Source organism: Salvelinus fontinalis, chromosome 33 (assembly GCF_029448725.1).
Source record: "Salvelinus fontinalis isolate EN_2023a chromosome 33, ASM2944872v1, whole genome shotgun sequence".
Classification (NCBI taxonomy): Eukaryota; Metazoa; Chordata; class Actinopteri; order Salmoniformes; family Salmonidae; genus Salvelinus; species Salvelinus fontinalis.
In genome coordinates, this window is record NC_074697.1 from 40,632,010 (window position 1) to 40,645,420 (window position 13,411).

The 13,411-nt window shown below is 45.6% G+C and overlaps 1 protein-coding gene across 1 annotated transcript in view; it reads left to right on the top strand.

Annotated features, from left to right (window-relative positions):
• Window positions 1-5,272, top strand: part of LOC129832276 (protein phosphatase 1 regulatory subunit 14A-like) — a 14,802-nt gene extending 9,530 nt beyond the window's left edge. The window contains exons 2-4 of the mRNA XM_055896209.1: window positions 3,272-3,352; window positions 3,557-3,586; window positions 4,707-5,272. Coding sequence (XP_055752184.1) covers window positions 3,272-3,352; window positions 3,557-3,586; window positions 4,707-4,841 — 246 coding nt within the window. The 3' untranslated portion in view covers window positions 4,842-5,272. The remainder of the gene's footprint in view (window positions 1-3,271; window positions 3,353-3,556; window positions 3,587-4,706) is intronic.
• Window positions 5,273-13,411: the final 8,139 nt, after the last annotated feature.

The following is a 13,411-nucleotide window of genomic DNA, read 5'->3' on the forward strand; positions in this document are numbered from 1 at the left end:
CCCCCCCCCCCCCCGACATCACACATCCCCTCACAGAAGATTTGAATGTTACCTAAGGATCATGTGACTTGGACAATGAAAGCAGTCGAATCCCGATAAAAGCACTGCATCAGCCTAAAGTGACTAACTCATCTTGACAGGCCTGACACATCATGTTGGTCCCACATGGAGGCTGTGTTTACTCAACATTTCCAGGAATGTGGTTTTTAGCTGCTCATTAACCCCCGCATTACTAGTACTAGTTCTAGCGGCTGCCAGCTAGGATGAGATGAGAGGGGCGGAAAATGAACTATGCGTTTGCTTAATTGGTGAATATACAGCATGTGTAATTGAGCATTACAATAATTATTTTTGATGTTATGGTATGAATTAAGATGTTTTTACAGAATAGATCTGCTGGTGTCCACAATGTGTCGTTTTACCACATGTATATTGCTATGCCATGTATTAAACATGTACCACACAGAACCAACAACATGTATGAGACTGTTTGTGGACTTGCTCACGTGGCTGTGTTTCTCTATGCCTGTGTCTGTGTGTGTGGGGGCAGTATGAGACAGTATTTCATTGGCATTTGGAGTTGAAAGAAAGGTCAGGGATGCCTGGGTAGGAAGGGACTGCTTGGATCTTCCTGGACGGACCTTTACACTACCGGCATCAGAATCGCTAAGTCGTCCGCCCCCACGACACCCACAGACAGACCCCAATGGGGCTGGTTAACCTTACTGCTGAGCATTCCGGTCAGACTGAACTCTCTATGGCCTGTTGTGTCACTAGTCAACACGTCTCACACCACACCTATGCTGTCTGTGATGTGTGCTGCGGTTGAGGTTTGGATTAGGTTCTGAAGACAGCCTTCCATCTAGTCTACAGTGGTATTTGCAGTCGTCTTCACCAATTTCCATATTTTGTTATTCAAAGAATCTCTGCCTTACCAAAAAGGGCAATAAAAACCGATCGGGGTTCATTTTTGGCTCAGTATGTTGATAGCAGCACATCATGAATAATACCGATTGAATGTGCTGTTTGTGCCAATGAGCCGACTTGCCCCAAGGGAAAAATAAATAAGATGGAATCTCACCATGCGACTCTTGTTCTGTGTTTGGCTAGAAATCACTTTGGAATGCTGTTCAGCATGAGATAAGTAGTTTAGATAAAGTGTGTTTTGGTGACAACAGCATTTTATACTGAACAAAATTACAAACAACATGTAAAGTGTTGGTCCCATGTTTCATGAACTGAAATGAAAGATCCCAGAAATGTTCTATACATACAACAAGCTTATTTCTCTCAAATGTTGTGCACAATTTTGTTTACATCCCTGTTAGTGAGCATTTCTAATTGGCCAAAATAATCCATGCACCTGACAGGTGTGGCATATCCAGAAGCTGATTAAATGGCATGATCATTACAAAGGTGCACCTTGTGCTGGGGACAATAAAGGCCTCTCTAAATTGTGCAGTTTTTCACAACACAATTGGCATGCTGACTGCAGGAAGGTCCACCAGAGCTGTTGCCAGAGATGTGATGTACATTTCTCTACCATAAGCCGCCTCTAACGTCATTTTAGAGAATTTGGCAATACGTCCAACGTCCAGTACGTCCAACCACAGGCCACATGTTTCCACGCCAGCCCAGGACCTCGACATCCAGCTTCACCTGCAGGATCTTCTGAGACCAGCCACCCAGACAGCTTATGTAACCGTGGGTTTACACAACCGAAGAATTTCAGTAGAAACTGTCAGAAACCGTCTCAGGAAAGATCCTCTGCATCTCAGGAAAGATCTCCTCGTCCTCTCCAGGGTCTTGACCTGACTGCAGTTTGGCGTCGTAACCAACTTCAGTGGGCAAATGCTCACCTTCGATGGCACGCTGGAGAAGTGTGCTCTTCATGGAGGAATCACGGTTTCAACTGTACCGGGCAGATGGCTTGTATGGCGTTGTGTGGGCGAGAGGTTTGCTGATGTCACCGTTGGAAACAGTGCCCCATGGTGGCGGGGGGGTTATGGTATGGGCAGGCATACATTACGGACAATGAACACAACTGCATTTTATCAATGGCAATTTGAATGCACAGAGATACCGTGACTAGATCCTGAGGCCCGTTGTCGTGCCATTCATCCGCCGCCATCACCTCATGTTTCAGCATGATAATGGTGCACGGCCCATGTTGCACAATACCTGGAAGCTGAAGATGTCGCAGTTCTTCCACACCAGATACTGACTGGTTTTCTGATCCACTTTATTTTTTAAAGGTAACTTTTACCAACAGGTGCATATCTGTATTCCCAGTCATGTGAAATCCATAGATTAGTGCCTAATGAATTGATTTTCAATCTACTGATTTCCTTATATGAACTGTAACTCAGTAAAGTCTTTGAAATTGTTGCGTTATTTATATTCTTGTTCAGTGTAGTTAATGATCTGTGAAAATGTCCCAAATGAAGTAAGTGCATAGACTGTTATACAAATAGTCTCTGCTTTCCTCTGAGAATTTGGGGGGGAGCTGAACGCACTGTTTGAGTATGACCGATTTAGGAGGCCGTGAGAAAGCGTAATGGATGCTATCTGTGATGGAGAATGTCTGGCCTTGATGGTGGTGGCTTCCGTCTTACAGCATACCTCGACTAGTAGTAGCCAGGGTGGTGGTTCGTTCTCTCTCTCTCTTCTCCCTCCCCCACTGTCTCTGTCTCTTCTGTCTCTCCCTTTCTCTCTTCCCCTCAAAGGCATATCCTCACATGCAGTGTTCCTACTGAAACTAAATCCTACGATTTATGGAGGCACTTTGATGACCGACTTCAACAGCTGCGCAGCCATCTAAATAATATATTTTTTCCCCCAAATCATCCTTATCCCTTTACTGCCAGCCCACGCGTCAAGCATTCTGCATCATGCATATGATGACTCAACAGCCGACATGGACGGACACACACACACACACACTGCAGTGCTTCAGGGTCTGTGAATATCTCAGGGTGTTGCACTCTAAAAACACGCGCAGCTTTCCCTCTGTGTCTGTAAGACCCACGGAACTCAGAACAAGGCAAGACCTGTATTTTTGTCCTTTAGTGAGTGACCTATATATTATATGCTCGTATCTGAGCCTGTCCCTTACATATAATGGGGTATGTGATAGCTGTATGTTAGTATACTGCCCCCTGGGCAGAGTTTAGTGGAGGATGCCCAGGGCAGTATCCTAACATGCAGCTACAGCATGTAGTGGTGGATGGGTGGACAGTTTGACTGACACTCGGTCACCTTGTGTCCCCAGGAGGAGGAGATGCCAGAGGAGGTGAACATTGACGAGCTGTTAGACCTGAAGAGTGACGAGGAGAGAACGCACAGGCTCCAGGTATACTGTCCTACTCACTAGCGAGATCATCTGAAGACATTATCATTTGATCAATTTAAAAACTGTGTGAACAAGTTGTACTGTTTTTGATTGTGGGACTAACAGTAATAGCTGCAGATTTGGTTGCTGTTGCAAATATATTGTTTCAGCAGCAGGTTGGCCAGTTGAACTAAAATCTTATTTGGTCTGGGGATTTTTTTCCAGGAAATGTTTCACACCTGCAATAACACAGAGGTAAGTGAGGAAGTCTATAAACAATAGTAATATCTAACAATATGTTTAAGATTGTTTTGGGTAGTATTTTATGCCATTAATGTTCCCGAGACTGAGTATATAGACTGTCACGGTGAAGGGACCAATCAGAGAACAGGGTTACAATGTCATTATAATGGACCAATCAGAGAACAGGTTTATGATGATGTCATTATTTAGGTATCAACATTTCAAGAAATTCCCTGGTTTTCCAGAAGTCCTAGTTGGAGGATTCTGGATTTTTCCTGCTTATTCTCTCCTGATTTCGGGGGGAAACCAGGGAATTCATTGAAAGTTCCCAGAACTTTGTGACACTGGTCCCTTACAATGATTACAAAATCATAACCTGCTATCTGATTAGTCAATATGAAGGGACCAATCAAGAGAACAGGGTTATGACTATGTTATTATTAAGGTTGCAAAATGACTAATCAGATGGCAGGTTATGACAATGTTATGATGAAGGGACCAGTCAGAGAACAGGGTTATGATGTCATTATAAAAGGACAAAATCACCACTGATCAAGTCTGGGTTGAGTCCCACCCAAGTCATGAAAAGTATGACTTGAGCCAAGTCCTAAACTCCAGTACTACAACACCGCCTTCCTCCCTCTCTCTGTCACCTCCTTGCTCCCTCTCTCTGTCACCTCCTTGCTCCCTCTCTCTGTCACCTCCTTGCTCCCTCTCTCTGTCACCGCCTTGCTCCCTCTCTCTGTCACCTCCTTGCTCCCTCCCTCTGTCACCTCCTTGCTCCCTCTCTCTGTCACCTCCTTGCTCCCTCTCTCTGTCACCTCCTTGCTCCCTCTCTCTGTCACCTCCTTGCTCCCTCTCTCTGTCACCTCCTTGCTCCCTCTCTCTGTCACCTCCTTGCTCCCTCTCTCTGTCACCTCCTTGCTCCCTCTCTCTGTCACCTCCTTTCTCTGTCACCTCCTTGCTCCCTATCTCTGTCACCTCCTTGCTCCCTCTCTGTCACCTCCTTCCTCCCTCGCTCTGTCACCTCCTTGCTCAACATTACCAGCGCTGTGTATCACGGCCGCTCACTGTGTCCGTTCTGAGCATGTTTCATATGATGACCGATTGCCCTTCTTCCCTGCTCACACAGGTTTTCATCAAGGAGCTGGTGTTGAAACTCCACGGGCTGCAGAAACAGGAGGACCTCCACAACGATGGCATCGAACAACCCCAGCTACACATCTTCCCCAACCGGCAAGACTCTGCAGACCGAGAGGTGATCTGAAGGCCCTGTTATGTTACCCTTCAAACCCAGCACCCCATTCCCCAGCCCGATGTCATGGACCTTTTCTGAAAAACATGCATAACATTGAGTCTTGCGGGTCTATACACTTTGCGCTACACACTGTCAAATACACATTAAACAGCTAGCCAGATCTGACCACTTATCAGAAACATTGCAGACACCTTATCTGTCCACACACACACCACAATGCACAGGCAGTCCACGCAACATTTGGACCTGTACAATGTCATATGAATTATGTTTTATTTTTGTTAACTTATAAAGTGTCCGAATTGTGTGAAACAGGCTGCTTCTCTGTTGGGTCGCTACTGCTACTTGTGTTCTGTGTTTCCTCAAATTGTTCTGCTGTTCTCTCTTTTTGTCCCGTACATTGTATAATGCTTTTATTGGAAAACCCATGAAGGTATCAACTGTTGGTCTGTGTCTTATGTTGTGAGATGCACCTCTGATTCTGTTTAGCTCATAAACCATAGTCAAAGAGTCCAGCAACATACTGTAGATACCAGTGTCAGTCTGAAGGTAAGAAAGACCACTAAGCTTTCATATATCCCAATGGGTTAGTCGATGGTACCTGGCTACAAGCAGGCCTACCATCTTTTCAAATTGTATCCATCAACATGAGACAATAGTTCATGTGGTCAAGTGGAAGAAAAAATCTCTCTCTCTATATATATATATATATATATATATATATATATATATATATATATACTGTATATATATTAAAAAGGGGAGAAATATTGTGTTGTGATATTCCCAATGATTTTCATGACCGTATACATAAAGCTACAAAGGATATTTTTCATGAAGACCAAGCAGTATTGCTTGGTTGGTTGTCAACTGTCACTCACAAAGTGTGTTTAGGCTAGCTATTACGGAAAATGTAAGATAACATTTAATCTGTTCGGCAAAACCAGGTAATTTATTTCTTACCAAAGTGTTTGTAAATCTATAGATGGAGTGCTGAGGATTTTCAGTTGGCTAAAGGATAGTACCCCAACTGCTTTACTGTGCCCACCAGATACACAATGCTTCCTAACATTTTGTTTTGCATCATTTTCAACACGGTTTGTAAATGTGTAGTTCTCTGGCTGGTTGTGTTGCTTGTATATTGGTTTGAATAGATTTTAAATTCAGCTTTTCCAAGAGTAACTTTAAATCTTTAGGATTCATACAGTATAGTGTTTTATAGATTAGAGGCTGTATTTACATATTACCGCAACATAGTGTTGGTCAATGTGTTTTTTAAATTTAATTGTTTTATTTTTTAGATATGACTAGTGGCTAAACAGCGCCCTCTCCTGGCTAAATGTACTGAGCAGTAATTTACAACAACATTACATTTTGGCGTGACAGTCTACTCTACACACCTTTTGGAAACAGGGTGTTTATGTAATCCAATAAGGGTCAACCCATTTACCATCACTGTAAATAGATTGCTAGGGTGTGACTGAGGGTAGACAGATAGTAGCCTATGATGCTAAGTGAAGTGTCATTGCAATGATGCATGTAAAAGCAGAGACGGGTCAGATTTTTCAAGCACCCATAACTTGATCACAGCAATCCTACAGTATTAACTCTTACTCAATCCAGTCCAATACTATCTAATCTGACAGACTGTCATGGTTCATTGGAATAGCCTGTAGATGGCAGGAGAACACAAGTCAACATTTCCTTTCTCATTGTATTAACGAGGAGACGGGACACTATCGAGTCAGCTTCAGGAACGTCTTTAGTAAGATAAAACCAGATATGCTTACAGAGCATTATGGGTACTGTAGTACATCATGCTACACCTCCTTTTAGCTCAGTATCATGCTACCGTCATTAGCCTCAATTTCCCAATTTACTGTGGAATTTTGCATTGCTCAAAAACGCTCTTGTGTATGTATATGCCTGTTTGTTGCTGAAGCTTGTCTGATCCACCAGTCACAGACCAACCAGGCTCCTCATCACCTTCACAGTTGTGTTGTGTGTGTGTGTGTGTGTGTGTGTGTGCTGTCAACATACCTTTGACTATATTTGTTGTGTAAACATGACAAATTCCACCTGGAATTAAGGACTTCTGGTCTGTAAGGTGCATATTTATAAATGTCGTCATGTGTCGTGTCATGATCATGGAATCAGATGAACTTGTGAAGTGAACTTTCCCCCTTGACAGTCATGATGGTTTGGTATAAGGGTCGTTCCACGAAATTAGTGCCTTTTGCGTCCCTTTGCTATTTTAAGTCGAAATTGTGCGGCAATATTGAATTTAAAAGCCGGTTATATGAATAAACGTGCCCTTTATTATAGACCACATAGATAATTCAATACATCTGATTTTAAATACGAATAAAGACTAACTAAAGCGCCAAAATTCAGCATTTTGACACCCTCTGTGACTTCTAGGAACCCGCTTAATCCCCACATTTCTCTTAAGTTTTCACCATCCTTGTAAAACCCTAGTTATTTTGTTGCTTTGACAAAGTCAATTCTGAAAATTCTTATTTATTTCATGTGATTAGCGATTCATTTATGTCTGTCCCTCATTTTAAAGTCAACCCTGTTAGGTGAACTGAACTCTCGTTTTAATGTAGTGAAACTATTCCTTTTCAAATATATTTTTTTCAAAATAAACATTGAACATCTAATAGTCAAACCATAGTGTAAAAACAGGTGAGCTGGTTCTACTCTTTTTGGCCATTTTCTGGTGTTTTGTGGTGGGAAAATGAGCGGGTCGAACATAACATGTCAGCCCTGTTATCCATAGTTAGACAGGCTATGAATGTAACATAACATGTCAGTCCTGTTACACACAACGAACTTTCATTCCCCCATCACAAGGGAATTTACACCTGTTTTAAGATGAAATAATCAATCCTGTTTCTTAATAGGCACCTAATATAGTCTCTCTTTTTTTTTTACCTCTTGAAATGGGGAAACACATTTTTTCTGTGCTCTTTATGACAGAATGTTAAAAATAGGTGACTACTCAAAAGGCACCCAATTGGTGGAACAACTAATAAACCATTTTACAGTTGAAGTCGGAAGTTTACATACACTTAGGTTGGAGTCATTAAAACTATTTTTCAACCACTCCACAAATGTCTTGTTAACAAACTATAGTTTTGGCAAGTTGGTTAGGACATCTACTTTGTGCATGACAAGTAATTCTTCCAACAATTGTTTGCAGACAGATTATTTAACTTATAATTCACTGTATCACAATTCCAGTGGGTCAGAAGTTTACATACACAAGTTGACTGTGCCTTTAAATAGCTTGGAAAATTCCAGAAAATGATGTCATGGCTTTGGAAGCTTCTGATAGGCTAATTGACATAATTTGAGTCAATTGGAATTGTACCTGTGGATGTATTTCAAGGCCTACCTTCAAACTCAGTGCCTCTTTGCTTGATGGGAAAATCAAAAGAAGTCAGGCAAGACCTCAGAAAAGAATTGTGGACCTCCACAAGTCTGATTCATCCTTGGGAGCAATTTCCAAACCCCTGAAGGTACCACGTTCATCTGTACAAACAATAGTACGGAAGTATAAACACCATGGGACCACGTGGCTGTCACACTGCTTACGAAGGAGACACGTTCTGTCTCCTAAAGATGAACGTACTTTGGTGCGAAAAGTGCAAATCAATCCCAGAACAACAGCAAAGGACCTTGTGAAGATGCTGGAGGAAACAGGTACAAAAGTATCTATTTCCACAGTAAAATGAGTCCTATATCGACATAACCTGAAAGGCCGCTCAGCAAGGAAGAAGCCACTGCTCCAAAACCGCCATAAAAAGCCAGACTACGGTTTGCAACTGCACATGGGGACAAAGATCGTAGCTTTTGGAGAAATGTTCTCTCTTCTGATGAAAAAAAATAGAACTGTTTGGCCATAATGACCATCGTTATGTTTGGAGGAAAAAGGGGGATGCTTGCAAACCGAAGAACACCATCCCAACTGTGGAGCACGGGGGTGGCAGCATCATGTTGTGGGGGTGCTTTGCTGCAGGAGGTGCACTTCACAAAACAGATGGCATCATGAGGCAGGAAAATTATATGGATACATTGAAGCAACAGCTCACAACATCAGTCAGGAAGTTAAAGACTTGGTCGCAAATGGGTCTTCCAAATGGACAATGACCTCAAGCATACTTCCAAAGTTGTTGCAAAATGACTTAAGGACAACAAAGTCAAGGTACTGGAGTGGCCACCACAAAGCCCTGATCTCAATCCTATAGAAAATGTGTAGGCAGAACTGAAAAAGCATGTGCTCGCAAGGAGGCCTACAAACCTGACTCAGTTACACCATCTCTGTCAGGAGGAATGGGCCAAAATTCCCCCAACTTATTGTGGGAAGCTTGTGGAAGGCTACCCGAAATGTTTGACCCAAGTTAAACCATGTATAGGCAGTGCTACCAAACACTAACTGAGTCTATGTAAACTTCTGACCCACTGGGAATGTGATGAATGAAATAAAAGCTGAAATAAATACTTCTCTTGTAACAGTCCTGACCTGTTTTATGTTGTTTTTATGTGTTTATGGTCAGGGCATGTGTTTTGGGTGGGCAGTCTATGTTATCTGTTTCTATGTTGTTTTTGGTTTGCCTGGTATGGCTCTTGATTAGAGGCAGGTGGTTTGCGTTTTCCTCTAATCAAGAGTCATATTTAGGTAGGGCATTCTCACTGTTTGTTTGTGGGTGATTGTCTCCTGTGATGTTTTCGTGTTGTCGATGTTATTCACTTTCGGAGCTGTTTGGCTGTTCGTGTGTTTTGATGTAATGTTCCTGTCCGTAAGTTTATGTTTAGTGATGTGAGTTTATGTTCAGGTTTCGTTCTACGTCGTTTTGTTATTTTGTAAGTTTTGAAAGTGTTTGTTTTCGTGTCATCGGTTTTTCGTTATAAAAATAAAGATGGCATATTTCCCTGACTCCGCATTTTGGTCTGAAGATCCTTCTCTCCTCACCTCATCCGAGGATGAGGAAAGCGACAGCCTTAACAGAATCACCCACCACGCTAAGACCAAGCGGCCAGGGAGAAATAAACGGAGTAAGGGACAGAAGAAGGAGCAATGGACATGGGAGGATTTATTGGATGGAAAGGGTGTCTACACATGGGAGGAGATCCTAGCTGGTAGAGATCGCCTTCCATGGGAACAGCTGGAGGCACTGAGGAGAGCGGAGGCTACCGGAGAGAGGAACCGGAGCTATGAGGGAACGCGTCTGGCACGGAAGCCAAAAAAGCCCGTAAGTAATTCCCAAAAATTTCTTGGGGGGGGGCTAGGAGATAGTGGGCCAAGGGCAGGTAGGAGACCTGCGCCCACTTCCCAGGCTTACCGTGGAGAGCGGGAGTACGGGCAGGCGCCGTGTTACGCAGTAGAGCGCACGGTGTCTCCTGTACGAGTGCATAGCCCAGTGCGGGTTATTCCACCTCCCCGCACTGGGAGGGCTAGATTGGGTATTGAGCCAGGTGTCATGAGGCCGGCTCAACGCGTCTGGTCTCCAGTGCGTCTCCTCGGGCCGGCATACATGGCACCTGCCTTATGCATGGTTTCCCCGGTTCGCCTACATAGGCCGGTGCGGGTTATTCCACCTCCCCGCACTGGTCGGGCAACCGGGAGCATTCAACCAGGTAAGGTTGGGCAGGTTCAATGCTCAAGAGTGCCAGTACGCCTCCACGGTCCGGTATTTCCGGTACTACCTCCCCGCCCCAGCCTAGTACCTACAGTGTCTACACTATGCACTAGGCTACCAGTGCGTATCCTGAGCCCTGTTCCTCCTCCACGCACTCTCCCTGTAGTGCGTGTATCTAGCCCGGTGCCTCCAGTTCCGGCACCACGCACTAAGCTACCAGTGCGTCTCCAGAGCCCTAAACACACTGTATCTTCTCCCCCTACTAATCCTGATGTGCTTGTCCTCAGCCCGGTGTCACCAGTGCCGGTACCACGCATCAGGGATAGAGTAGGCTTTGAGAATACAGTGTGCCCTGTTCCTGCTCCCCGCACTAGTAGGAAGGTGCTTATCCTTAGCCCGGTGCCTCCAGTTCCGGCACCACGCACCAGGTCTACAGTGCGCCGTATCCGGCCAGAGCCATCCGTCTCACCAGCGCCATCTGAGCCATCCGTCTCCCCAGCGCCATCTGAGCCATCCGTCTCCCCAGTGCCATCTGAGCCATCCGTCTCCCCAGTGCCATCTGAGCCATCCGTCTCCCCAGCGCCATCTGAGCCATCCGTCTCTCCAGCGCCATCTGAGCCATCCGTCTCCCCAGCGCCGTCTGAGCCATCCGTCTGCCATGAGCCTGCAAAGCCGCCCGTCTGCCATGAGCCTGCAAAGCCGCCCGTCTGCCATGAGCCTACAGAGCCATCCGCCAGACAGGAGCCGCTAGAGCCGTCAGCCAGACAGGAGCCGCTAGAGCCGTCAGCCAGACAGGAGCCGCTAGAGCCGTCAACCAGACAGGATCTGCCAGAGCCGCCAACCAGACAGGATCTGCCAGAGCCGCCAACCAGACAGGATCTGCCAGAGCCGCCAACCAGACAGGATCTGCCAGAGCCGCCAACCAGACAGGATCTGCCAGAGCCGCCAGCGAGCCATGAGCAGCCAGAGCCGTCAGAGAGCCATGAGCAGCCAGAGCCGTCAGAGAGCCATGAGCAGCCAGAGCCGTCAGAGAGCCATGAGCAGCCAGAGCCGTCAGAGAGCCATGAGCAGCCAGAGCCGTCAGCCTGCCATGAGCGTTGAGAGCCGTCAGCCTGCCATGAGCGTCGAGAGCCGTCAGTCTGCCATGAGCGTCGAGAGCCGTCAGCCTGCCATGAGCGTAGAGAGCCGTCAGCCTGCCATGAGCGTCGAGAGCCGTCAGCCTGCATGGACCTGCCAGAGCCGTCCAGCCAGGACCTGCCAGAGCCGTCCAAACAGGACCTGCCAGAGTCCTTCAGCCGGGATCTGCCCCTTGTCCCGGTGTTGCCCCTTGTCCCGGTGCTGCCCCTTGTCCCAGTGCTGCCCCTTGTCCCGGTGCTGCCCCTTGTCCCGGTGCTGCCCCTTGTCCCGGTGCTGCCCCTTGTCCCGGTGCTGCCCCTTGTCCCGGTGCTGCCCCTTGTCCCGGTGCTGCCCCTTATTCCGGTGCTGGTCCTTATCCTGGTGCTGCCCCTTGTTCCGGTGCTGCCCCTTGTCCCGGTGCTACCCCTTGTCCCGGTGCTGCCCCTTGTCCCGGTGCTGGCTGTTTATTTTGGGGAAAGTAGTTTTAGGGTGGTCAGTGGAGGGGGTAGACAGAAGAGGGGAGTGACTATGGTGGTGTGGGGACAGCGTCCTGAGCCGGAACCACCACCGTGGTCAACTGCCCACCCGGACCCTCCCCTGGACTTTGTGCTGGTGCGCCCGGCGTTCGCACCTTGAGGGGGGGGTACTGTAACAGTCCTGACCTGTTTTATGTTGTTTTTATGTGTTTATGGTCAGGGCATGTGTTTTGGGTGGGCAGTCTATGTTATCTGTTTCTATGTTGTTTTTGGTTTGCCTGGTATGGCTCTTGATTAGAGGCAGGTGGTTTGCGTTTTCCTCTAATCAAGAGTCATATTTAGGTAGGGCATTCTCACTGTTTGTTTGTGGGTGATTGTCTCCTGTGATGTTTTCGTGTTGTCGATGTTATTCACTTTCGGAGCTGTTTGGCTGTTCGTGTGTTTTGATGTAACGTTCCTGTCCGTAAGTTTACGTTTAGTGATGTGAGTTTATGTTCAGGTTTCGTTCTACGTCGTTTTGTTATTTTGTAAGTTTTGAAAGTGTTTGTTTTCGTGTCATCGGTTTTTCGTTATAAAAATAAAGATGGCATATTTCCCTGACTCCGCATTTTGGTCTGAAGATCCTTCTCTCCTCACCTCATCCGAGGATGAGGAAAGCGACAGCCTTAACATCTCTCTACTATTATTCTGACATTTCACATTCTTAAAATAAAGTGGTGATCCTAACTGACCTAAGACTGGGATTTTTTACTCTGATTAAATGTCAGGAATTGTGAAAAACTGAGTTTAAATGTATTTGGCTAAGGTGTATGTAAACTTCTGACTTCAACTGTATCATGAACCAAGGATCAATGAGTTATTGGTTGATGGTTCATGCTCCTAAAGACTTAGGCTATTATGTAGGCTGGACAAACAGTATACAGTAAAGGGTTAGAATACCAAGTGCATTGTTCCACAGCTTCAATACATCCTAAAGTCTCACAGATGCTCAAAGCACATAAACAAACATGGGACTCAAACAAAGAGCGTACACATGAACTCTATGACCACATCCGTGTGTAGGTGTGTTCATTGCAGAATAAGTTCATAAACAAAGTGCAAGACAACTGGGTAACGGGAGAATACTCCAAAACAGATCCGTTTCAGCTCCGTGTGGGCTCGCTTCCATCCTGATGGCCAGCGGATAGGGCTTAGGGGGTAGCCTAAGGTTAGTAACTTAAAATAGACCATCTCTATGAAAGGGGTGTTTCAACATACATATGGGTCTAAAACAAACAAACAAATGAATATACTAAATGAAAGTCTAGCCACAATAACCAAAGGCAATTAGTATAATCAGCCT